This window comes from Lonchura striata, chromosome 5, assembly GCF_046129695.1.
Source record: "Lonchura striata isolate bLonStr1 chromosome 5, bLonStr1.mat, whole genome shotgun sequence".
Taxonomy (NCBI): Eukaryota; Metazoa; Chordata; class Aves; order Passeriformes; family Estrildidae; genus Lonchura; species Lonchura striata.
The window spans coordinates 55,687,252-55,715,173 of NC_134607.1; the positions used below are offsets into that span (position 1 = coordinate 55,687,252).

Sequence of the window (27,922 nt, forward strand, 5' to 3'; positions counted from 1 at the left end):
TCTAGCCCAAACTGAAACATCATAAATTTTGTGTCTAGATTATAGCTTAAGGAGATCTCATACAAAACCATCAATAGAGCTTAGACAGTGGTTCAGCTGATCAGATGAATCTACTTTAATTTATACTCAAATAACTACCCTAACAGTTATTCAGCCACTCAGCTAAATTGCATTCTGTGCTCCATTGGCTTTAATGTCTGATTAGGTGCTTCACTTAGTTGCCCACAGAAATGAATTTAGAGTCATCTGAGGTGCTGCAAATGTACACTGCCTGAAATCTGATTGAAACTCCAGACAGGTATTGCTATTTCATAGATCCTGTACCGTAAAGTCCAAGCCTACATAGATGTCCCAGACATCTCAATTTCAATATGCAGGCAAGCAAACTGAGTCCTAAACATCTACTGATGTGTAAATAGACATGTAATTGTCTATATCTGAACTTTAAATATGCCTAATTCTCTTCAAGCTAAGGGAGGAGGTGGCCTGCTTGAGGACCAACAGGTGCAAAGGTTACTGGGGTGAAGGAGAGGAAGAATCAGAAGACACCAGAATGACACAATCACTTTTCTCATGCAAAAAAACCCAAGGCTACACTGATACTGAGAGTTCCACATTTTTAGTGTTAAGTTCTGTAAGTCTGCCATGAAACTAAAAGCAAGTCCTGGGTATGAGAGTGAGGCCCTGATAAGGGGACCAAAACTTGTGGTTCCAGGAGTATATTCTAAGATTTTATTAGATGTATAGTAAATCTTAAACCACAGCTTACTTCAGCATCAGTGGGACTCTGCTAAAAGTATGGTTTCCTGTGTATCACCAACTTATCAACAGCCAATTTTAAGGTTGCCTTAAACAGTTCTTCATTTCTGGGTTAACTACACATAGACTGTGGGTCTCAGATTCAGTCAAAGAAAGAAACTGAGAGTTTATAGCCAGGCAAAAAGCCTGGGAAAGAGCTAGAAAAGAATGTAAATAATTCTTTATCTTTCTTGTTTTTCACATTGTTTATAGTTAAGTTCTATCACTGTACGTCAAGCACTTTGCACAAATGCTGTGGGTTGTTTTCACTTCAGAAACAATGGATTTGGCCCTCACAAAGCTCTGTATAAAAGAGCAGTGTATTTTGAATAAAGGGGAGTCTTACTTTCACACCCTTCTGAGTCAAGTCTATAATTCCTGTCCTGCCTCGACAGCAACATCAGACAGCATCCTCTAAATCTTCTTAGGGTCCAGATGATGCATGAGTATCCCAATGAGACCCAGTAGTAACCATTATGGGCCTGGAGATCCAATAGCCTGGATGCTGCAGAGGTTGACTTGCTTGTTTGGAGTTGGCTTCTGGAAGTCACCAAAGTCACTACAGACTAAGAACCCTTGTCTAATATTGGCCTCTTTTTCATCACCAGACACATGGTCAATTTAAGAAAGGTGTTGGCAGACTGACAGATCCTTTTTTAGCTTTCATTTAATGCCTAAATCATCAATCTCTGCCCTAGACATTTCTGGTGAAAAGATCTGGTGGTCTCCACAAATGGAGGACTTGGAGCTAATGTACATAGAGATTTTCTTTTAGGTGCATTTCACTCTAAGGAAATAAAGTTGCTTCTGTCCTCTATACTTGATATGGAGTTTAAGACCCTGAAAAGAGATAAAAGGCAAGAAGAGCTACTGTGTATTCCAGAGGAGCAATTCCCAGGAATGGCACCTGAGAGAAGAGAGTCTTCAGATAAAGTTCAGCTAATCAACCTCCAGAACTAGTGAAAAAAATGAAAGAAAATAAACTAAGAAAGAAAGAGACAGAGAGGGAGAAAGAAAAGCCAAAAACTTAACTCAAAACTACATCCAAAGCAGTCAGCTAAGGGGAATTGAGAAGGTAGACCATGTCTAGCAGTGAGAAAGCTGGTATATACTTTTGTAGGTAAGTTCACAGGATAAATACAAATACATAGAATTATTAGAACATAAAGAAATGCATATACAAATAAGTGGAAAGTCAAGACATCTATGTTCAGTTTCTAGACATGTCACAAAGCCGCGTAATTTAAGATTCATTTCAGCTGCCAAAGCATCAGGACTATACAGCTGTCTGAGAAGCTTGGTGATACCCCACCTGAACTTGATAATCATGAAGGGTCTGGTTGTCCCTTGTCCTCAGCAACATCTGTCAGCCTTGCCTAGTTCTCCTGGATTCCCTATGTTATTTCAATTGGTACTAGACACCTACATTTAAGGAACTGACTTGATCTGTCAAACATTATGTCAGTAGGCATTTAGGGAATTAGTGCCTCTTGTATGAAATGTATAACAGTTTTAAATCCCACCCTGTGACTCTATGTCTCAGTTTCCCAACAGAGAAAAAAAAAAAAAATTAAAAAAAACCCCAAACCACTTATGCAGTACTTAGACCATTAGGCAATGCAAGCAACATAAGTACTCAGAGTGGTAGAGATGCATGTCTTTTAAAAGCAGCAATGAAGGCCCAGAGTGTAATGCAAATATTAACTGTTGATAGTGAACAGTATTTTAGAATGCCAAGGATAAAATACTTAATATTTTTCTGTTAACTCACTTTGAATGCTGGTCCCTGTTTCTATCATAGTGTGTTTTATCAATCTTTTCAAGAGATTTTTTTTTTCATCAAACTGCATTAATAAGCGATAAAACTTTTCAATATCTTAAATTATTAGGACAACCTACAAATAGATAGTCCTTATATACAGTCCTTAATCAGAACTAGTTCCCACTGGGCAGTGATTTGATTGAGCTGCTTTTATCTCCGTGAATGCAGAATGGAACCTTTGATGAAGCTGTAGAAAACTGCATGAGAGCTTTTAGTGACCTCACACATTTATATATTTACATCTGTTTCTCTGCAAGTCAACTTTTTTTTTTTTCTCTCAGCATATTAAATTATGGAGGTCTGCAAGTCTGCATAAAATTACAGCTTGTCCCAGGGATATCCATTGCTCCTATGCATCAAAAAAATGCATACGTTTTGTTATTGTTTACATCTAATTCATATACTGTGATTTATGACTGATTTAATTGTTTTCTTGCACTATGGAATTGGTTTGCCTGCGAAGTAGCCTTCGCATTAAGAAACTATAATATCATCTGCATCTTCAAATATAGAGTATCTGCACGAAGTCACTACAAATTTCAACGTCTGAAGGACACAACATCCCATTACACAACAAATTATCAAAGTTAATGATGATTGCGTATTCATACATATTCAAGCACATGTGAACCAAAACTTGGGACGGAATGTGCCTGGGGCCTATTAAATATTATGAAGTGTCATTCCTGTACGACCCTAACAGTGGGTAGGAGTTGCACTTGCTATGTGCATAAACATGCTGTAAGTAGAATTAAAGTATTTAATGAAAAAACATGATTTTTTAAAATACTATGTTTCAATGCATTTTTACAACATATATATTCATAAATTACTGAAAAATATTTCTACTGCAAAGTTAATAGAAATCCAGCTGTTTCTTCATATAAAGTCCACACACTTCAGGTAAGATAAACATCCTCATAATTCTAACCACAGTCTAGTGAATAACTTTCCTAATGCCCAAGGGAGACTAAACACAAGGAATTAATTTCCATGATCTAATGAATTATTAGCCATGAAATCTTTTTATCAGAAAATCACCTTTTTATTAAAATGCTAATTTAATTAATAAAATGTTGCTGTTGAGAATAGTATATATGGGATATATTTGTTCTCAGATGTATGTTACTTCATGGACATTAATTTTAACATTGTGATATCCTCCCTTCTGTTCTGAACAGCTAGTAAGACCTGTACTACTAAATCATACTTAATGGAAGTGTGATGGTTGTTGCTTAGGCAACAGAAAGAATAAATGCAGGTCAGACTGTGCTTCCAGAAAAAACAAAAGCAGGAATATAGTAGAGAATGAATAAGAAATACATCTTAACTGATTTTTTACTGCATTGAACTATTAGATTTCTTCAATGTAAGGCAGCTGAAATATTTAGGTTAATAAGACTGTAAACTCCAGTTTAATATGTAAACCACTGTAATACAGGTAAAGCTGTTCTGTCATATTAAGGAAGAATACAACATACTAAGTTTGGAATAATCTGAATTTTTCTCTTAGCTTAGCAGGTATTTCTCCTCTCATTTTCCTATATACTTTCTAAGTTTAATTTTCCCTTTAATATTTAGCTGAGATGAAAAAGAGCTTTTAAAACACTCATTTAAATTTTTCAAGAGAGGCTTTTCTTACATAATGCTGATGTATTCAGAGGAGTGATATAAAAAGGAATCAGTGGTTTATTTCCAATAAAATACAGGAAATATTATATTTTTGGTACAGACAAAAACTGATATATGCAAAAGCAAGATGAACGGTGAAATTGAAATTATAAAACTACTGAAATTATACATTTTTTTTATTACTACACAATTTCAGAGCTCTTTTATTATTAGATTTATGAGTCTAATACTCCATTCAATGCATGCTACCTCAGCTAATATTAAGAGTAATTATGTATTTAATCAATAATATATTAGAAAAGGCTTAAAATTACCAGAAAACACTGGCTAACAGAGAAGTATGCAAGCAAAACTTAATCTGCCTGATACATTAGAAGTTTGACTTGCATATTGCATAACAAAATCTTGTATGTAATTTGTATGTTTGCATAAGTACAGTAAGAAGAGATGCAGGAAAGTCATATAAATTCCCTGAGACCATGGTTCAGGCCCCTCCAGAGCCAGGGTATGACTGAAAAGCTCTCCAGGTCAGTTATTTGACTTCTCTGGTGCTTGTAATTTACCTGTGGTAGGTGCACCCCTCTGCATTTGTTATGCCACCTACAGCCTCTTGCAAACAGTTTCCTTTTGTAACCTCTTTAAGACTAAATGATCACCTACTTATGTAACTAATGATACAACATATGTAAGAATATGTGGTTACATTTTGGGAAACTGCAGCATGATACACTTTTTATTTTTTCTTCCCTATATTGCTGGGCTGACAGCATAGCTTTGTTTTAAAGAATATTTAGAGGTACAAATTACAGTGATTTTTACTGATTTAAGCAAATGGTCACATGGTAGCCATATAAAACCAGGAAGAAATGTCTACACTATTGTAATGTGGAAATGGCAGAGATATGTCTCAATTTTTTGATCAGTAGTCCAAAAGCATATAATGATGTTGGCAAAATAATACAAAGAGAAGGACACAACTCATGTGATGATTTTACAGTTATAATATTCATGCCATTTCACTTCTGTTTCTTATAGGGCAGATATAAGTTATGAAAAGTTAGAATTGTTCCAAGATATACATGGATACTTAAAATACATTTTAAAGATATTTTAAAATATTTTTTAAGACCTAATGCTTTTTAAGAAATATAGTCGGGATTTTTGGAAGAGGCTCAAGTAGGAGGAATACTGAAGCAGGTAGAAAAGTGATTATATAACAGCTTTACAAGTAAGCTTCTCTCTTTAGTGTCAATATTCATTTCAATGGAAAGTTTGTGCATGACAGGTCTGTTACTTCACACCACATGGTGATATTGTAAATCCTGACATAACTAAAATTTCATTTCTTTCAAACATTCCTGATAAATGCCTAGAATTAAAACATAAAAATGGAACAATTACAGGAATGCATTACTTTTTCTCTCAGGGCATAAGTTTCAACAAGTGAATCTCTCAGCCTGATTATCTAAGATGCAAAAATATTTAACCAAGACATCCAGAATTACTTGCAGAGAGAGTAGACTTTATTAAATATTTTTTTTGTTATTAAAATACCTCTCACAGCAAGGATGGCATTGCATGTTCTTTAATTATCATTACAAGTTAATGATGAAATAAAAGTAACAATGTGATGCACTGCAGAAATGGGTGCTTGCAGCTTTTTTGTATTATGAGAATCCTGCAATGGAGTAAAAGAGCTGTGCAGTTTCCCTCTTTAATCGGAGGATTGATAAGGGAGAGAAAGAACATTAATAGTCAATTTTTATTCTACTGAATTTCAGGCTAGACTCTTTTCTAATGTGTACAATCTAGAAGTTTATAAAAAGGCAGTTCATATATTAATTCAGCTACACATAGGAAAGTGAAACACTAAACAGATCTTAGTGCAATGCAGAATAGCTCTAAGGTCTTTATGAGCACATACGAGACAGACAAAAAAGGCAGCTACAGTGTATATACACAGCTACGCACGGAAGATTTCTTACCATGAATTGCACATTGTCAAATCCATTAGCCAGCAAGTGGTTTTCATACTGAGGTAGCCCAATATTTTCCAACCATTGTCCCACTGTCTGGACAGGGCATCGGGGTCCTGTAGGAGGGTGAAGAGGGAGGCGTTTAAGCAACGAATAACCATCCACTGGATAATACCGGTAGTCCTGGGCTGAGAGGTGGCATTGCCACATCGTGTTCCTGGAAAAGTTGGTATCAAACGAGCCCGCCAGCTTGACAGATTAATGGTTTCAGCAAACAGAAAAGTCAGAAGTAAAACATAGTTTTCAGGGCAGTATATAACGTAAGATCTGATCGCAGCTCTACATTTCTTGGTTATTAATCTTTACTACAGACCAGTACGTCACACAGTAGAGGAAAAAAAAAAAAAGGCATATCAAGCTGTCAGCTAAGCTGTTCTCCGTTATATGTGATTGTTGGAATACTCCACAATGAGCAATGCACTGCCAGCAGCAAGAATTCTTTTTATCAAGTACTCCTACACTCATCAGTATGCAGCTCCATGCTTCTTGCTCCCCCTCGCTCGCTCCCCTTCATTACCCAGCCTAGGCTACACCTCGCATTTTCAATAATAGCCATCAGATAAGGCAGATTTTTTTTTTGTCTGCAAGCTGTAAGCCTGCTGCTGCTGCTTCCTCCTACACACCCATCCAAGCGTCAATCTTGAATGATGAGAGCAGTCAAAACAAATGCAGAAAATAGCAAGATTCAAAAGCAACCTAGAGCACTTAAATCTGAATAGAATCTTCATACCAGCTATGCTTTACATATCTATTTGTTGTAGATTTTTACATTTCACAAGACATTAAGAAACACAGTATTTAAAGCATAGCCCATGGCATGGTTTACTATGCTTTCCCCTTTCCCCTTTTAATGTAAGATAGGTAGTGGTCTGCATCTCTGCTTATATAATAGCAAAATCCTTTAATGAATCAATAATGAATATATTTCACAGTTTCTCTCATGTAATACAGCAGAAGACATGAAAGGCACAACAATTTTAGTCAAAGTAATTAGATTATCTGCATGATTTCTTCAGCTGTAAAATATAAGACACAAGAAACCTTCATGCCAACATATAATAATTCAAACTGAAAAGGTCACAATTTCAAATGAATAATTAAAGGAATAAAATTGTAACTTTATATCCTTTCTTACAAAAATGTGAATGACAGCAAGTAGAGATAAGATTTTCATGATTTCTAAAGAGGATTTAAATTTTATCAACTACAACTGGAAAAAAAAAAGATTATAAATTTTAAATGAGCGGAAAATTCATTTTGTGCATAAGAAACCAAATACCTCATGATGTATTTTCTATCTACATTTCATCTTTGAGACAGTTTCTCTCAAGATGGAAATATTTTATTCCTTTTTTCTGAAAGGAATGTTTACTAAACTTTTGTTTTTCATAACCATATGAAAGAACTTGGCAAAAAAAGGCAGGAAATAGGTATGTTCAGGGTACAATTCTAGAAGGAATCCTGTCAGTGGTGCTTCATTTATTGAGCAAATTAATTACTTTTTGTTTTTGTTATCCACTGTGAATCTCAAGCAATGACGATCTCAAAGGAGGAATGTAATGAAGTCATGAAGAAATTATAGATGTTTGTCAAGGGGCTAAGTACTATGGTAGATAAGTGTTTCATTGAAAACCAAGCCTATAGTCTGACCAACACATTATAATACAATGTCTCTTCCAGTGTCACACAGAAGGTCCCTGAGCAGTCGCAGAACAGATTCTAAATATATAGAATTAACAATGTTTTAAGAGTTTCAACTCCAACCTGACTAGTCCTTGGAATAAAAGTGGATGACCTTGCACTTTGATATTGCTGCCTGGATTTGTGAAACATCTCATGCAAACTGAAGTCCATAATAATTTTGTAGAATAATTTTAGTTGAATGTAGAATATCTTTCATGAAGTTGGAAAGTTGCTTAAGGTCTCTTATAAGATCTTCTGTTATTCCAGGTATTCTTACTGACTTGATAAATTTACTACACAAAATGTGAAAGGTTCATTATGTCTTTAAAAATACTGAACACTCACCAGGCACTGGTAAATCTGCAGTTGGTGAAGAAACTTTTAGGAGTTTTCTCATTGCTAAATGTACTTCAAATAAATGAATGGATGACTAATCTCAGAGAAAGCAGGTATGTCAAACTGATAGGAAATCTAGGTCTGATGGAAATAGAAATGCATTTGTTCACACAGGTCTGCAAATCATATTCCTATTTTGAAAAGTTTTCCCTACTATGAATGAATATCTTCGTATTATATAGAGAGATCATAATCCTTTCAGGATAGTGCCCAGGCATGAGGAAGGGCAGGCTATGCTGAGCTGAGATAGAGGGGACTTTAGCTGAGTAGGCAAATTCAAAAGGCTGGGCAAGATCTTCAGAGGGAAAATTGAGAACAAAGTTATCTTAAATAAGATGAGAATTCTATCCTTTTTGATTTTTTCTTAGTTGACTGAGAATTAATAAACTTCTTTTAAAAGGATTCCCGATTCTGTCTTCCCCTTTCCCCTGTAAGCAGAAAAACTGGTATCAGAAAGAGATCTAGTGAACACAAATGTCTCTGCATTGTGTTTCCCAACACCAAAAATTTGCTGCCCACAAAAAGGCATGCACAATAATCAATACACTAGTTTCATGGTCGAAGTGCTTCTTCCTTACCTTACTATAAACAGCATGGAAGTTATGCTGCCAGTGATGAGTGCTTGGCTCAATGCCTAGCAACACTGTAGGCAAAATTCAGTTGCTGAGTGGCTCCCCAGACACATTTCCACATGTAGCTGTTGGTACTGTGTCTAACTGTCTCCATGGCTCCAGCCCTGGATGATTATAGCACTGCTGGTCCCACTGTGCACTCTCTCCAGCTCTGTCCTTTGCCAGTATAACTACATGTCTGAACCCATCAACACAACATAAGGTTGCTCAGCAAGGGGAAAGAGAGGAGAAACAGTCAGCTTGCTGCCTAGTCCTCACCCCAACAATTGTTTCTTGCTAAAGTATCCTGTTATCTACAAGGCTCTTCCTCCCTCTTGCTTCCCCCAAGGGTTATAGCAAGGCAAAGACAGGCACAGAACAGAGCCAGGACTGTTTGGATTAGGGAACTTGCAGCTCTTTAAGATCTCCAGAGCTTTAGCCAGTTCAGGTGTTTTACCTCAGGGGGGTTGCTTGGGCAGTTTTTTCTGAGCCAGTGCAATGAGAACCTGGAGCAGATGCTCCTGCTTTGAGACTAAAAGGCTGTCTCTTGATTTTTTCAAGTCTATGACTCAGTGCCAGCCCCACCAGTGTGCTGCTACAGGCAGTGCCTACACTTTGCCTATGCCTAAAGCTGCTGCAGACATTGAAGATGTCCTGCAGGCTCTGAGATGGTCTCACCTCACCTCAACACACTACCGTACTTTCCTGCGATTTCAAACAACATAAATTCCATGATAATCCTTCTGTGATACCACAATCAAAAAAGATTCACCCATTCCTACACGGGAAAACTGACACTTAAGCTTAAGTCTCTTGCAGAGATAGCAGCACTTGGCTCTTCTTCTCCAAGGCAACAGAAGAAGCACACTGAAGAGATGTCTGCAAGAAAGATGCCATCTGGTACGCTATACAATAATTTCTACGAGACATCCTGTTCCCAATGGGATTCAGAATATGTTTATTGTGGAGTTTGAAATGGACTGAATCTGTGATATCAGAGGGCAGGCACATGATTTCAAACATGTTCTAAGGCAGATCTGCTTGAAATGCTAAATAATTTAAGGGCCTCTCAATTTTATTTTTTCTGCACTTGACAATATGAATTTTTCTTGATTTTTCTTTGTTTTTCAGCTGAGAAGAAGAAGAAACTGCACTGATTACTTGTAGAGGAGGTGTTTCCCCAGTCATTATAAACAGACTATTTTAAACAATTCTTTTTTGATACATATATACCTGTTAAACCATGCTAAACACTTCTGGTGCTAAGGAACCAAAAAGTGGAGGATTTTAGTAGTGACTAGTAGTGACCAAAAAATTTCTGAGTAGAGAATATGAAAGAATGAATAATTTAGGTAAGCTGGCAGGTAAAATTAGCAAAGCTGGAGAAGAAACTGATGCTAGAGTAAGTATTGAAAAATTCTTTTTTTTTTTCTTTTTTGTTTTTATTAAAGCTTTCAACCTTGTATAAAGCTAAATAGGATATATTTTTTCTCTTAATATTTATGATTTCAGGCAGATAAAAAAGTCACCTGTCTACATAGTGTTGGAACTTGTGTGACAGCAGTTAGCATGGCAGGGTGTTCTAGTGAATAAACTAACCTAATGCATGTATCCTGGAGAGGAGATAAGGATACATAGGAACAGGATGTTGTATGAGAAAAACTACGCCTAACATCCAGCAGACTACTATAATGAAAGTTTATTATTAACTTAGTTCCAAAGAAAGATATGCAAGAAAGGTTCCAATAAAGGTATGCAGGAATCTGGTTTCTCTCATGCATTTCAGTTATATTATAAGGCAGCTCCAAAGGTTTAGAGATTTTAAATGGTCTTTCTCATAAAACTCTGAAAAAAAATGGATGCCTTGCATAAAATCTTTAACTTCTGTCAGCAGCCTGGCTCTTTCAATGATGATGGATGGTAATATTTGGTGATGCTGAATATTTCTCTGAAAGTGTTTTTTGAGATATTTTTCATGGTATATACAGAAACAAAACAAAATCTACAGGGACAGCTTGAATTTAACTAACACTATCTAGTATCTATGATCTAAAGGTTACATTCCACTGCTTATGTGTGGCTCAGAACTCACAAAAATAGCTCTCAGATCACAGCTAATCAAGCTAATGGAATACCCGCAGTTGCTAGGAAAAATCATCCTCACAGTTCTTTTCTGATTTTTATACCAATATTGATTATAACTCTACATTACACTGTGTAAGCACTGTATCTTTAATAACTATAACCTCAAAGTCAACAAGGAAAATTCATTTTACTTGACAGATGATTTGTCAGCAGTGACCTGTACTTTGTGAAACTCACTGGCCCTTCAACAAGTTTGTATTTCTCACTGTTGATGTATTATTTACCCAGGAAGAGCTCAGTCAAAGCACTCCACTGTATCATGAAACATACATTTATCACAGACACTTCAAAGTTAGAATATTTTTCATGTTCAGTTGATTGCTTTGACAACTTTAATTTAGCCTCCTTCAGAACGCATGCTGTTCAGTCAATGAGGAGCAGATCTTATTGGAAAATTAAAATACCTGTTTTCTAGAGTACAGCCACTGGACTAGGAGTCATTTCTATTCAAAAATGTCATTACCATAATGCAGAGATCGATCGATCGATCGATCGATCTATCTATCTATCTATCTATCTATCTATCTATCTATCTATCTATCTATATTCTGTTGTATTTGGTAAGATATATTACCATGCAGCAAGACTGCTTGAGATACAGTTAGTCTTTTCAGATTTTGATTTTCTATTTTAATGTTTTAATTAATAGATTTGAGGGATAATTCTTTTCTAAAGACATTGAGATAATCAAATATATACATTATATAGCATTGCAACACACATTACTTCAGTCAGATGTATATCCTTGGCTTACAGAACAGAAATACAAGATGCAGCCTACTGAATCACAAGGAATTAGTTAAGAACAGATGGATGCTTTACTGCAAGATCACAGGATCAATTGCATTGCATCAGAACACAGCTTCATCTAGCTCATCTAGCTTCATCATTCATCAGCTTCAATCACAGTGGCTACTATTAGATGACTACAGAAGAGCATAAGATTAAGATGGACATCCCACAATTCTTTCCTAGCATTTTCCCAGTTCCCAGCAATTTGCAGCTAAATGCCTTCCTGAAAGAGAAAGTGTCCTTGTGCTTAATTGTCCTTTACGCATTTTTCTGGCAATTTGGTGGTTGATGAAATATGGCCTAAGAAAGAGTCATCCTTATTCTGACTTCAATGGAAATTAATAATATTTTCTGAAAAAAGGAGTTACTGTCTCAGAGCAATTTCTGTCCTTGTCTTGGGAAGTTTTACAGGATAATAGTAACACTACACTCACCACCTATGAGTAATCATTTTCACTGCTTTCGTCTAGTAAGGAAAAAAAAAACCTTGAAGATTTAGATGACACCATGACCAATCAAAATATTTTACTTAATTCAGTAAAAATTTTAGACTACTGTTAAAAAACAGTACACTGAGTGTATATATATAAAAAATGTATACTACATAGTCTTGCTAAAAATACTAAGGAAGCTCAACCCTTTATCCAATAATTCCTGGCACCATAAACCCAAATTTATGTAATTTCAAATTTGAGCAAGTCTTTTTAGAGCTCTGTGCTAAGCAACACCGGACTAGCAAACAAGCAGAATGAGGTAACACAGAACTGGGTAACAAAGAACTATTTGAAGAAAGTGCTCAAAAAAAGCTATCTGCACAGAGATATCTCAAGAAGTTAAATACAGCTGTTAAATAAACTATAGCCTTGATTTATAGATTTGCTAACTCCTGCAAGGTCCTGTGAAGAGCTGTGGAAATGAGAAGCCTGTAGTGGCACACATTTTTGAAATTCTGAACCATGACATTATACATGATGGAAGGCTAAAGATTTATCCTGATGTTATTTTATAAGTCAGGTTCAACCTGAGACAGTGTGGCACTTTTTTTTCTGGTTGCTTTTGCCTAGCTGGGTTCAGGGGCTTCCTTGCCCCCAGTGTACCGAATTTCAGAGTGAACTTCTCCCTTGAACAGCTGATCAGGTAAATTCCCTTCTCTCCTTTCTATTCTTTCTAACTTAATTTTATAATTCACTTTCTATGCTCCCTGTTTATCTATCTCACTTCTTGTTCTTGTAAATTATGGTCATTTGCTCTTTCGTCATCCTTCACCTTCAGCTACTACAATTTATTGTTTTGTTTCACATCAGTGTTTTTCCTTTTCTAATCTTTATTTCCAACTTCCCCTTTTAAATCTTTTAAAACAGGCAAAAATAAATAAAAAAAAAGTTCATTTAAAAATGAAAAGACTTATCTGAGATTAAACTACCCCAAGATTTCTTTCAAGTTAAGACTAGGTTGGATTTGGTATTTCAGATAATACTAACTTAACTTCAGTGGTCAGTGGAGCATGTCACCAGCACCTGGCTCTGCCCACCAGGGGCAGACACTTCTTTGCTTCCTATCCATTTCTGCTTCCTGACAAAAAGTCAGGTTCTCAGCAGGAACTAGCCTTATTACACACAAACTCTATAACTACCTTCTGCAATATTTATCCCCTGCTAACACAGGCTCTGCAGCACCACAAGAAAACTGCAGCATCTTTCAATGAATAATAAAGACGTTACTCGAGTGGGTGGCATGCTGGCACGGCTCTGGCAACTCACTGGACTGTTTGCATATGGATGAGCTTATATAAACCCAGTTCATCCTGGCTGTGAGCTCCCTCATGCCAACGGCTCTATTCTCACTCTCCCACCTCTGAGGCCTAGGGTCTTGTTTCTAGAATATGTGCTGACGTTTACAACACTGCAAATACCTCTCATGGCATTGTTCTCAGTCCTGCACGGCTTTTTGTTTTAGAAATCGGAATGATGCAAATGCAACTCTTCAGGTAAGTTTCACAAAATGTATTCCAGGAATGATTCTTTACCTAGTTCATTTGTCAAGGCTAAAGGATCTCAGTTCGAGCTCAAGTGGTCCAGGTTAGCTGAAAATACACTCATCAGAATAGTTCTACCAATATTTGAAAAATATTATTGCAGGTTAATGATTATTTCCTATATTACAAAGCAGATCAAAACTTGAGGTGGTTCAATAAGCAAATCCAACACCTACATGTAGTCTCACATTATGGTTTAAAACTGTTTAGCCACACAAGAATTCTTGCTACTAGTTTCAAAATTTTCAAGTACATGGATTTTCTTCTTGCACAAATCTGAGAAGAATGGCTGGGCTCTATATAAATGCCATATTGATACAAACAGGGGGATTTTTGTACTGACAAAATAATATATTCTTTAGAATTCTGCTCCATGAAACACTGCAAATAGCCTAGAAGAAAACAAAAGTAGAACAAAGTAACTGAGATAGGCCATCCTACTCTGTAAATAGAAAAGCAAACAGCAGTTTTTAAGAAAATAAATATTTATCTAAACTCAAACATGAACTGCAAGTATTTATTGTCATTGAAAAATAGCTACACTTGAGAAGTAGCTTCCAGAACAACTTTAGACTAAATGCTATTTTTAGCATTTAATGGAAATTCATATTTTCAATCAATAATTTAACCTCAGCCATTCTCAGAATTGTAATAATGCAATAACCTAAAATAAAGAGCAGTAATGGATAAAAGTAGAAAAACAGTTTTCTAAAATTCCTGGTATCATGAGTTACATTGTAGGGCTGGTGAGTAGTATATCACAAATAATTTTTGAGGGACATGAAGGCATTCCAATGCACTACCTTCCTGAATACAGGGAAATGGAACACAAAAATACTGATCCTAGCATTATAATAATGAACTCAGGTTAACAGTCTGGGTTGGAAAGTAAATTAATTCACTTTAATAAGTTCAATATTCTGAATTACTTCATTTTCTGTAGGTGGAATGAAAACTAGAAACAATTTGGTGTGTTGTAAATTCTATAATAAGCCAAAGATTTTCAACTAGCATGTGATGTTCTTGTGATTTCTCTAAATGTGATTACTAGAAATATTAATCCAAAGATTCATATCTATTTATATCCAAGGACTACTAGAAGAAAATATGAGTGAATCAGCTGAACTTTCAAGAAACCAGTATTAATACAGTTTTAGTAGACTTAGAGCTCTATATTATTTACAAAAGATAAACTTCATCATAGATTCACTTGCCACAACATCTCCAACCCTAACATATTTTTGAGAGTAACACTCCTAGCATTTCATACAAAACACCACCAGAGATACTGAAGAAGATTTTAGAGATTTGCCATTCAAAATTACATATGAAAATAACAAACTGATTATTAAAGTCAAATCTGTAAAACCTATTTTAGAAGTTAGGAATATTCTGCTGCTTTTAAAGTATTTTCTGACCACAGGCTGCAAAAGCCTCATTTTTCATCAGATATTTTTAATTTCATTGATGTGCTGATTCCTATTCTGCATATGTTTTTTTCAACCTGGTATTGAATTTGATTCTGCTTTAGAAATAAACACTGTTCAATTTGATCAAGCAAATTGAATAAAATATTAACTTACATGTGTGTAAGTGGATACTAGTTGCATGGTTCAGATTAAACAGCAAGAAAAAAGCTGAACCTAAACATGTGATTTCTAAAACTTTCAAGTAATCTGATAATTCTTTACACATCATTTATCATGGCTTGAAAAAAAAACAAAAAAAACTCTTAACCTCTGGAATTACAGTAGGATGATTATTAGAGCATTATAGAATGAGGGCATCATTGGCTTGTCACTTTTTAGGCACATCAGCAAGCACTCTGGCATATCTTTGTGAAATCCAGCCAAAATTTTTTTTTGTGGAAACTCCCCCCATACCATTGTGGTTCAGTGGAGAAACAGGCAAGACCTCAGTCTTACTGAAAATAACTTTGAAATTGTTTTAATACTTTTTTTTTTTTTTCAAGTTCTGAAATCCATGATCTTCTTTCCTTTTATCTTATCTAGATGGGCAAAGCTTAGACATATCTTCAACCCCATGGTGGAAAAAGATTCTATACAGCTCAGTGACTCCAGGGACTGGTCTGACAGAGGAGAGAATGACCAGGAAGAGCAGAGTGCAGTATTAATATCATCCTCAGAAATATTTTTAAATCCACTTAAGTGTTACGAACCCATTTACTACCAATAGAACCTAGGAGGTAATGTGAGCAATACTATTTTTTAAGCAACTTTCACAACCAAATAATTTAAGACATAACATGGTTTGTTTTTATCAGTGCAATTTTGTAAGGCTAGGGCCATAGGCAGGTATATCCAAACTTTTAAAGTGAGAATAACTTTTATTCACTTAACTTTTGATTTTCTGTAGAGAAACATAGACAGGTTTTCTAAGCACTTTCCCCAAACATGCTTAAATATCATGATACTGAACTCTCCATTTTGCTATTATTTGTCAGTATTTCTGAGCTTCATGCCCTTGGAAGTCACAGAAAATCTGATTTTCTGAGTTTTGCATTCTATGTATTAATACAATTCTGCACTCTATCTCAAAACAAACAGTAGAACTGTATATAATATAGCTCTAAATCATGACATATTAACATACATATCTTCTTTCTAACTCAATATCTCTCACTTCTTCTATAAGGAAATGATATAATTTGAGAATATTTTTAAAATACTGAAACAAGGCTTTAATAACAGTGGTAAGCACACAATTTGAATTTCCATAGATTTGAATAGCATTCAAACAGTACATAAATTGTTCATATCTGTGGTCACAAAGACTTATTTTTTTAACCATATTTAACTACAGAATGGATGGATCAGCTATTAGTTAAAGAAAAAAAAAAAGAAGAGATGGTAGGGATTCAGTATGCATTACTCCTCTTTCTGAGAATAAGTATTATTAGAAAATAAAAACAAACCCTTTAGATCCAACAAAATTTTCCAAAGAATACATTGTATTCTGTGAGGGGAAAAAAAAGGTGCAGTTACTCAGAAATAATGGCACAGCAGACCAGACTGCTGATGGTTTTAATTTTTATTTTTTTAAAAGGAGAAAATTTCACTATTGAAATAGGGCTTTAATTTCCGATGCTGTTTCAACAGCACATTACATCTGATGTGGGAAAATACCGCTGAAAAGTCTCAGCATACTAAGTCAGTCAAAATTACATGCCAATCCTCCAGATAAAAGAGAGTTTGTAGAAGACTCCTCTGCTCAAGCAGTTCTGTTGGAGACCAGGTCTGACAGCCAGTAGTAGACTACACCAAAATTGACAAGAATTAAGCTATACATTTACTCTCTGATGGATGTCAATATTTATGACATTACAGTGCCTTTTTCCTAAGTTTCTTTGCTTTGCTATTAATATTCTGTATTCCTTCTAGAAGACATATAACAGAAATCATTTATCCAAGTCTGTGAATACAATGACCAAATTGCCCTGCAACAGTTTTGGAAAAAGAAACCTAACAATGAACACAAAAAGCATGGACTGATAAAAAAGGTAAATGTTGACTGGCACTTATAGAGAAAGCAGAAATATAAAAACAAAATGTATCAGAATTAAAGACCACTTTGGTAAATATGGTCTAACGGCTTACATTTTTACTTTATTTTCTGCTTAGCCTGAGTCTTCCATTGTAGTAAGCTGTTTCAAAAAATATTGGTGCATGAAGAATAAAGAGTAGAATATTACATTTAAGACACTACAGGGTAAAATTTCTAATATAATAGGATTACTTGAGTATAAGAAAATAAAATAAATGCCTGCAGCTTTTGCATCCAACTCCCATTGCATTTGTTATGAAACATAGCTAAAATCTCTACAATTATCTTTCAGTTTGCCCAGTTTCTGTAAGGTTTGTTTTGGGATTCAATGAATCATTAAAACAGATACATTTTTTATCTATTGTTTAGGTTTTTATGAGGTAGAAGTAAAAAAAAAATATTACCCCAATTATATGTGATAACTTCTGCAGAATTTATATGATCTTTAGGTAAGTTCAGTGACATGCAATACATTAGGACTATCATGTTCTCAGTAAATAAATGCTAAAAATATTTCTTCCTAATATTTTATAGCTATATGCTTTCTGTTCTCCACTATTTTATAATCTAGATGATTGCATACACTTAAATTGCCATTCAAATAATTTGAAATTAAGATATTATTAACAGAAATAGAAAGATTGATATGAATAATGTAGGGGCACAAATGCATATGTGAAAACACCAGAAGATGCAGTGCATCAAAGAGATAAAGGCATGGTCTGTGTTGATAAGCAAGGACACTGCTGGCAGTGGTAAAGCACTAGGGAATACGTTCCTGTCAAGAGGAGTGTGCTCTGATAAAACAACAGCTCAGACAATCTATCAGCAGAACACCCTGCACTACAGCAACATTACGGCACATTGCATGTGATACTCATCTTTTTGTTATTCCAAAAGGATGGCCTACAATATCTAAGAAAAAGAAGCAAAAACAATGAGTGCCACTGAAGAAAATTTTGGCTCAAAAGGACCATACCACAGCAAAGGTTGATTCCTAAAGGTCTATGAAAAAAGTTTTGCTTCTCCTAATCAAAAGGAATCCAACAGATACACTAAGAATGCAACAGTCAGCCTACCACAACACACAGAAGTGACCATGGACAAGCAACTTGGTCATGAACACATGCACACCTCCTTGCTCTTGGGTACTGAGTGTGACAGGCTCCATACTAGAGTGGGACTGACCGAAAACCATCTTACCTAAAAGAAAAGTCACTTCTGCCTTCCATAACATCACATATTGACTTGGCTTATTCAAATTCCCCCCAGCTGTTCTGCCACTGCAAATTAAAATTCCACATTCACATTCCAGTTGTTGGTAAGATACAAGGAAGGGCAGAACCAAACACAAATGTGTGTCTGTTTCCTAATGTGCAGTACCAATTGTTGCTAAAGAGTTCAAAGACCTGCAGCTTAGTAATTTCAGACTGCATGTGCGTTTCCTATTGAGGAAGCATCAAACAGCATTGTGAGCAGACACCAGCTGCTGGAGCTGCCTCATCTCATCAGCTACAGAGTCAGGTTCCTTCTGTCTTTTACTTTTTTGCCATCTATGATACCACAGGTATTCTGGTCTCTTTGCACAGCATACCAGCTTCTATGGGAAGCTGTGAGAGAAGATGTTATTCTTATTTTTTTATTTGTTATTGTTTTTTTACTGTCTGGTTATTGTGGTTGGCTATTGCAGAATTATGTGTTCCAAACTGTAAGCTTAAGAGGTATCCTTTGTAGTGAGAAGTTTCATGGCTCATTTTATTAAATGCTATAAAGTCCACTTTATCAAAGATCTTATTTTAACCAAACGGAGATTTTAAAAGGACAAGGTAAATGCTGCAAAAACAGGGACTAAATTACAAGAAAAAATATATAGTTTTAAGTCTATAATGTACCGCTGTGAAATCTGCCTTATGCCAACATGCCTACATGTATCCAATTAAAATTCTGCCTTAAGTATTTACATTTTATCTGTTTTCAGCTCTTGGAGGAGGGAGGATATTAACAGCTTTGGAGGAAAACCACTTTGCCAAAACTGCAACCATATGGTAACAAACAAAAAAGGGCCAGTCTAACAAGGCTTCATTTGTTAAAAGAAAGTTTGACTTTTCAGTTAATATATTAGCTTTTATAGGCAGAACTACACTAGAGATGATGAAGACTTCATGTCTGAGCAGTGGCAGTGGAACAGGAGGAAGACAGAGAGGAAACCAAGCATGTAGCTTCAGGCAGTCAAGGGTTTTGCCCAGTTTCAATTGTCTTACAGCTGTACAGGGTGCAACATGAAACCTTGTTCTTCCCAGTCAGCTTTTCTGAATGTGGCCCCACCTGATTCCATTTTTTCCTAAGCAGGTGAAGTTACATCTACTTTATTTTCCCCATCTTTATGCTCAAAGTAATTTCCTTCAGAAATCTGGAAAGTAAAATTCCTTAAAATTTTCCCAATACTGCAAAGGAGAAATCATCAGTAATAGCCTTTTTTTGTATTAGTAGAGAAGGTAAACAAACAAAAAAAAAATTTACTTATGTATGATGGCTGTCTACAACTTTTATCCTGAACTGGAAGATTTGAGAAAGAACACTACAAAATGTATTCTAATTCACTGCTCTGTGACCTACTGTTAGTCCCTGGCATTAAGTTTGGAGTACATGACATTGAAACACAAACATACAGTGGGCACATCAAGAACCAATAAGGTCTTGTTTGTACAAAAAACATGATATAAAGTGGAATTGTAGGTTTATTCTGAATACAGTACAGTGCAGTGGAGTCCTGCTTTCAAATGAGATACAGCTAGTGCAGTCAACTCAGGCATAGCCTTCAGTCTTCCAGAGTCCTTCTGGTTTCAAAGCAGCCCTAAAAGATCCAACTCATGAGTCTCTCTGAAGCTGTACACAGGAGGATACATACTGCTGAAGTAAATATTCTGCAAGATTTGCTAGCTTCCTTGAAAGTCTATTTTTTTATGTGGTGTGATTCTGGTTCATATACCTCTTCCAGTAAAAAGCAGCATTAATCTTTGAAAGGCAAGAACTCAGGCTGCATCATTGAGGAAGGTTTGTAGCTTTGATATTGATATTAAGGCATAGATACTGCAAGTGGTGCTAGGATTATCTCCAAGCACAGGAAAAGGCATTGCTCTCACAAAGAGCAACACAAAACCCTTTAAAACACAATATTCCTAAATGAAATAAGAATTTTGTTTATTTCAGCTGTGAGAAAAAGGCTTGACAGTATATTTCAAACTAAAATTTTAGATCAAGAAAATTAAGATAATTCAGTAAACTCTACCCTTTCTGCCTCTAGGTGGAACAATGAGAGCACTCAAGGATAGGTACATTCTCCTCAAAGGCACCAGTGCCATTTTGAATGCTTCAGACATCTAGACATGATGACCAATAACAAAAAGGTGCGTGCTTATCTAACTCAGCATTAATGGCTCAGATGTGCTTAATGCAGGTGACCAAAAATATCCTGACTTGTATACACACAGCAACTGTTTAGTGCATTTATGGACAGCATCCAAAATAGAATTTATGATCAGTAGAATTATAAAACTGTAAATCACCCTCCATGTGCTAGAACATATTTGACAGAAGTGACTCTCTCAAAAAAACTAAAATGATTGTTGACTATTTTGATGTGGAATGACTTTCAACAATTATTTTCTTACTCATTATTTTAACTGCTCTGATTTGACACAATTCTAGCTTTAATCACGATGATGATATGATATCCATTACCCATTTTAGTTTGGGGTTTTTTTTGAAGCAGATTATTTTTTGATTATTCCCTTCCAAGTGATTTGCAAATAAAAGTAAACCCTGACTCACACACCTGCCAACAGCTACTAAGCTGAAACTAACACAGATTTACTGCTGTGTATGTCTTGAAAGACTTGTTGGAAAAAAAATTGTTTATAATTAGGCAAAGAAAATATGAAATTTTAGTGTTTCTTCTTTTTAATTTACTTTGTAAATAGTCTCCTTCTAAATCATATTATCATGGTAGTCAAAGAATCATTACAAAATAGACTCAAAGGGGTATGAACCAGTGATGTATTCCATTCTGACTCAAGCTAAGGTCAGTTATATCCCAACTGTTATTCTTTCTTATTCTGGCAACTATTCAAAAGTCTTGCAGATGCTGCTGGATGCAACCAAAGTTATAACCCTCTCAATAATAATCTATTCAGATGTTACACTACAATTCCTTTTTTTGAATATCTCCTTTTACTGCTCCTCTAATTGCTTCTTAAGACTTTTCTCTGGAGATTTAAGAGAAGTCTTTCCAGACACCACCAGTAGAAAAATATAGGCCAAAGTTCTGGCAAGTTCATTCAAGAATTTCATCACAAGATGTCATCATTGTCTAATTTTAAATATAGCTATTTAATTATGAGCATATGACATATTTCCACTCAAATATTTTTCACTGAGAAAGAGATACTACATACTACAAAAAACTCTTTATGTTCATGACAGATAGAGTATTTGTGCTTGAATTTTACATATTTTTGTTTTTATTAGCAGTTCATGAAAACACTGAAGTATAATATGAAGTACAGGACTAAGAAAACACTAAAGTGAAGGATCCCACAGGAAGCTACATTTACTCTTCAGTGTTACCAGGAATTCTGCTACTTGCTAGAAAGTTATTAGTCAAGTGAAGTTGCCATAATATAGTGCTCAATAGTCTAGATGCTTGCAGTTCAACAGTAGAAGTTTCTTTGACTTACACACTCAGAACATCAAAAATATTATTTTTAAGCTTTACTGGATAAGCTTTTTCCACATATATTCAAGTGAAAGCTAAAATCCATCATCATTATACATAAATTGATGAAGTATATCAAAATTATATTATCTGATACCATACTACTTAATTTTTATTCCTAAGCATGGGACAGATCTTTACCTTTGGTTGTGCTATGTTTAAGGAGAAGCCTGCTAGCAGTGAGAAGTAAGAATTCCTTATTTCCTCCTAGATAACCTATTACTTGGTTATTACTTAGACAATAAAAAATAATATACTTGAAGTATAACATGTTTGATGCATGCAATGCATTTGATTCAATAATAGTTCCCTTTGCTTTGATGCCTAAATTGTGTTTGATTGAATCTGGAAATGTCCAAAAGGAATGAAAAGTGGAAGATGCACATGTGAAGCTGCATATATTCAGGTCTATAGTAGAAAAACATATCTTTATTGCAAGCTGCATATAAAGCAAAACTGATAAAATTTAAGGAAAGATAACTGTATTTGGATTGATCATAGCTTGATGTCTTAATTAAGAGCAAAATCAAGTTATCCTAAACTAGCTAAAGAACATTAAGGAGTTGACAGAAAAGAAAAAAAATGTTGGTGTTCCAAAAGCTGCACGCTGAATAGAAATTAAGGACTCAATGCCCACTCTGGGAGAAGAAGCAAAGAGTAGATCTGCTATCTGCAAGGGCTGAAACACTAAATGCCATATATGCTGTATTTCCATGTCAAGAAAAATAAGGTATGCAGTAGAAGCGCAAAATAGCTGATGACAAGAGTTGTGAGGTATTTTCTTATCTTAAAAATGTAGAAAATGAAAAGCAGTGGTCAATCATGGGGACAAAGAAAGTAGTATTTACACATCACTGGAAATTTTAAAACATATACTATTATTGCTATTGTCTCCATTTCATGGCTTTTACTTGCTCTGTAATTTCTTACCCTACACCTGATTTTGCCTTTGGTGCCTGTGTGCTGCTGTGGGAAGCTGACCCTGGCTGCATGCCAGGTGCCCATCACTGCCCTGAGCAAGACAGGGCACAGGACAGAATAGGACAGAAAAAAAATCCTCTTGGGTCAAGATAAAGGCAGTTTAATACAGCAAAAGAAAAGGTCTATGCAAAACCAAAGGAAAACAAAATATTTATTCCCTACTTCCTATTGCTGGTGATATCCAGCCCCCCACTCCTTTTTCTGAGCTTTTATTGCTGAGCCAGCTGTCCTGGGTACGTCCCCTCCCAAGGTCTTGCCCTCCCTCTCCCCACTGGCAAGGGGGTTCTGTTGGAGAGGCAGCCTTGGTGCTGACGAGCACCAGAGTTTGACAGGTGAACACCTTTCTAGCTACTCCTGCAAAGAACTGTGAAGGCTGCTATGGGAAAGATAACTCCACCTCCAGCAGACCCAGAACAACTACCATGATTAAATACAAGACACAGAAAATCCTGAATTATTTATAATATCTTCAGAAATTATTCACTATCTCCTAATGTGGAGTTTGTGAACAGTTTTTTCCAACACTGCAAGTTGCAGAAAGAACAGACTGCCAGAACAACATGCCTAGCACTTCTCATGATATTGCCCCTTACTCTTCTTAGAAAAAAAATAAGCTGAGTCTGCTTGTTTTATCTGCAATTATATTTGCATTCAAATCAGTTATTTTCTCTTTATCCTAGATTCCCTTTTCACTGCAAGCTACTGTTAAAATAACTGTGTCAATTATATTTAATTGATAAGACACAGTTTCATTCTGTATAGATGTAATGCTCCATGAAATGGACAGTTGTTCAAATATATCCTTTTCCAAATTTTAAGCGATAAGGTACATAACACCCTGCCCTATATATATACTCAATGTAATTTTTAGCAGGGATGTACCAGTACAGCTGAGTAACACAGCTTTGCCTCAGGACTAAATTATTCGGACATGCAAGTCAGTTTTCCCTCCATGAGTTGGGGAGAAGACATAATAAAATGCTTTAAAAATTTTTATCAGCACAGTTGCACAGGTTTATGCTGACAGACCAACAGGCTAAGCATGACTTAGTAGCAGAGGTTTTCAAATTTTTCCATCATTGCTAACACCAGTCACTGTCTGTCAGCAACATTTTCAGCCCTGTGCCAAATATTTCTTCGAAGCAGCATTATATAATAAAATACTTTAAAAAGTGTCAGCAGTAAATGTATTATATATGCTCAGAGTTCCATCATTCCAAACAAAACCTCATCTGAAAAAGATTGTAAAATACCACCCTAGAAGAAAGGCTTCAATACAAAAACATTAATGGAATATTTTTTCTGGTAAGATTTCAAAACAACATTAATGACTCCAATATGCTATTTAAAGCAACAGCTCCAGGACACTGGGCCTAATGCATCTCTAACAGTAAACAACATAGATTCTGTTCATGGTAATTCAAATATCTACAAATTATTTCAACACAGTGGGTTACTTAGCAATGTTATATCCACAGTTTCCCTATGGACAATTACATCAAAATTAAACAATAGTTGGTTTTCCTTACTTGTAGTGTGATTTTTCATCTCCCCCAGTCCAGTATTAATTCCAGCATCTATTGAACTCATGATTTTATCAATCTACAAAAGAGAGAACAGTGAAACAATTGAAAGATCCAATCTTTAGTATTTTATTTTAGTTTTTCATGCATAGATTTATGGCATTATTACCCTCATTAGGAAAAAAACAATCAAAGTTGTAAAAGTGCATAAACCAAAAGTAGACAATTAATTTATCTTCGATTTGGATATTGCAATTTGATTTGCAATTTTGTATGTCAGCAAAAACTAAGGCTTGGAACTAGTATTTCTTTTTTCATGGTAGAATTCCTTACATACTGATGACTCTGCTCATCTAGGTATGACCACTAGTAGTTTATTTAAGCAGTAATATTAATGAATAAAAAAATTATCTTGTATGTTCCAAAGTATTTAAAATACACACAATTAGATCAATTGTTCAATTTTTATTTCCAGAGAATTTCTTAGCCCCCTTTTCTTTCCATCTGCCCCACGGGCACTAAATAGGTATGAAACATATTTGTGTCCCCACATACCACGAACAACATTCTCTGCAAAACAATACTGCACTAATCCCAAAACTTGCTCACATGTTTCTAAAACACATTGAACTTAATAGGTCAAAAACACTCTATCTATTTTATTTTCTGTAAGAACAGGACAAACCAAAAAGTGAATCAAAAGGTTGCTGTGGACTAAGAAGGTAGACAAAGAGAAACACACTTTACTAAGCTTAATATTAGGGCTAGTAGGAAAAGTATGTATTAGTCACTGGTGACAGAAGATTCTGGAAATTATGACAGAATCTTCAGATTGAGCATTCATACTTTATACATAAATGCATACATACATTATGGCACTTTTTTTACTTTTAAGATCAAACCTTGATGACCATGTAGAAAGGCAAACCTGGACCTGATTCTAATCAGGATTTTATAATAACATATCCCAGTTGTAAAGATCAAAACCTGATATCCCTAGTACATCTTCTCTGACAGAGTATTTCTCTCACAAAAGTGCCTTAAAATGCCCTATCAAATCAGACATTTAGGCTAGCTTGAAACATTTTCCTAGAGAAAAAAACCAACCGCATAATCAAACTCGGGGTTCTTTCTGAACATAATAGCACCCTAGAGATAGATGAATTTCCCCACTCAGGTAGTTTTAAAGAGAAATGCTCCCTTCTCTGTAGAAGCAGTAAAGATCTAAACATTTCACACTCTTAATTTACCTCAATGAGATGGGCAATTCTGTGTCTATGAAGAACCATTTACATTCTTGAAATTCAGTACAGGAAAGAAAAGTTAAACATAAGGTGTCTAAAAATTAATTTAAATTGAATTCTAAACCTAAAATAAAGTCTTTCATATGAGCAAGCATGTGCACTACAAATTCAGTGTGGAAATTTCTGTTAGTAGTCCTGAATTCATTTCAGCTATAAGGGTATTCCCACTTCACACAGCAGCCAGGTATGTGCCAAGCATTTTGTACACAGGCTACAGAGCATTTAGAGGATACGATACATAAGGAGGGTTTGTAGAATGCACAATCAATTCTCTTTTGCTGCCATTTTCTCCTGGATCTTGCTGACGGGACACTGCCATGGTGGAAATAATCAGCAAATTGCAAACAATAGGCAGAGTTACTAAGGATTTTACCAACATTATTATTGTAAGTGGTGAGGGCTTTAGTAGACAATAATTTCATTGCCACAAAAAATTGCAGAATTACTTCTGGTTAACTTTATTCACTAAGGAAACAATAGACTTTATTAAGTGGGCAGCGTGTGAACAGAAATGCTTTGCATTTTGTGCCAGCTGTTGAACTCCCATGCAATACACTGTGACATTTGCTCTGAGGTTTGCAGTGTGGAATATTCACTTTTTGTCTCTGAAACTGAAAACAATAACAGTGTCTTCACAAGACCACAGTACTTAAAAAATGAAAAAAAACTTACTTCTTCCCACTCTGAGGTGAAGGAAGGTGTTCTCTCCGAATTCCCTTTGGAGCACTGTGGCTTTGGTGTGGGTTCACTCCAATTGCTTCTCGCTTTTTTATCATTTGGTGGATGAGTGATAAGATTAGAATCAGATTTTGAAACATTTTTGCACAAATGCATTTCCAGCAAGGTCTTTGGTAAAGATCGTATTCTGCCCAGTGTGCACGCTCGCTCCACAAATCCCCCAGTGGTAATAACCCATTGTTCACTGATCCTTGGCGCACCAACCAGGGTATGATTTTCTGCTGGTTTATTCTTAGTATGAAATATGGTTCTGTTTACAATTGGTGGTTTTTTTTTCTTAACAGGAGGATCAGAGCTGCTCTCTTTCCGTAGCTTTATCTGCTGCGCTGCACTCTTGCTCAAAATGCTTTTCTCCAGTGGCCCACTGCACAGGTTTACTTTGCTGTACAGCTGGAGTGGATTTTCAGGTGGGTCACATGCAGGTGATGATCCATGAAGTAAACCTGCAAACTGCTCAGCAGGGTGTTCTTCAGGAAGCTCACTTTCAGTGGATGCTTCACCCTGGCTATGTTGCTCTGAAATGAGAGAACACCTTGTAAACATAAAAGGGTGATAAAATGCTGCAAACAAAAAAATCCTTACTCCCCTCAAAATGACTTTTTAATGCTGCTTGGTACATTCTTGTGTAAAGAAACAAAAGACAACTATGCCATGAACTGATTTATTATTCTCTTAAAAAAAAATCTTAAATATTTAAAGACTATTTTATCCTAACTAAAATATCTGCTGGTAGAACAACCAACAATGCTCAGTGCTATATATAAATTCCATGAAAAAACAAATTTATAAGATAAAATAGGCCACTGCTATTCCATCAACTTGATGATATCTCTTTTAATCTGCTATTGAGTTGAAATGTGCACAAATTATATAGTTTAGTATGATGAATTAGGTAGGTAGTTTGTAGGTGGTAAAATACATGAAGAACCATTATTGTTACGAATATTCTTAGTAATTTTTCTTTTTATAACCATTATAATAATAGTGAATTTACACTATGATGCCTTTTTACTGACAGTCTCTAAGGAATAGATTTTAGTGTTTTTATTTTTGGGAACTTTTGAGAATAGTAATAGCAACCATTGGGA

General features: G+C 35.4%; 1 protein-coding gene across 9 annotated transcripts in view; it reads right to left on the reverse strand.

Moving 5' to 3' along the window:
• ANKS1B (ankyrin repeat and sterile alpha motif domain containing 1B) overlaps positions 1 to 27,922 on the reverse strand; it is a 397,248-nt gene that overhangs the window by 179,108 nt on the left and 190,218 nt on the right. For 8 of the 9 annotated variants that reach the window (XM_077783569.1, XM_031507463.2, XM_031507479.2 and 5 more), the window contains 3 exons: positions 26,769 to 27,349; positions 24,799 to 24,871; positions 6,238 to 6,344 (listed from right to left, as the gene is read on the reverse strand). In XM_077783569.1, the coding sequence (XP_077639695.1) occupies positions 6,238 to 6,344; positions 24,799 to 24,871; positions 26,769 to 27,349 (761 nt within the window). Of the gene's footprint in view, positions 1 to 6,237; positions 6,867 to 24,798; positions 24,872 to 26,768; positions 27,350 to 27,922 lie in introns of those variants that run through there. The other variant, XM_077783574.1, reaches the window with a different exon arrangement.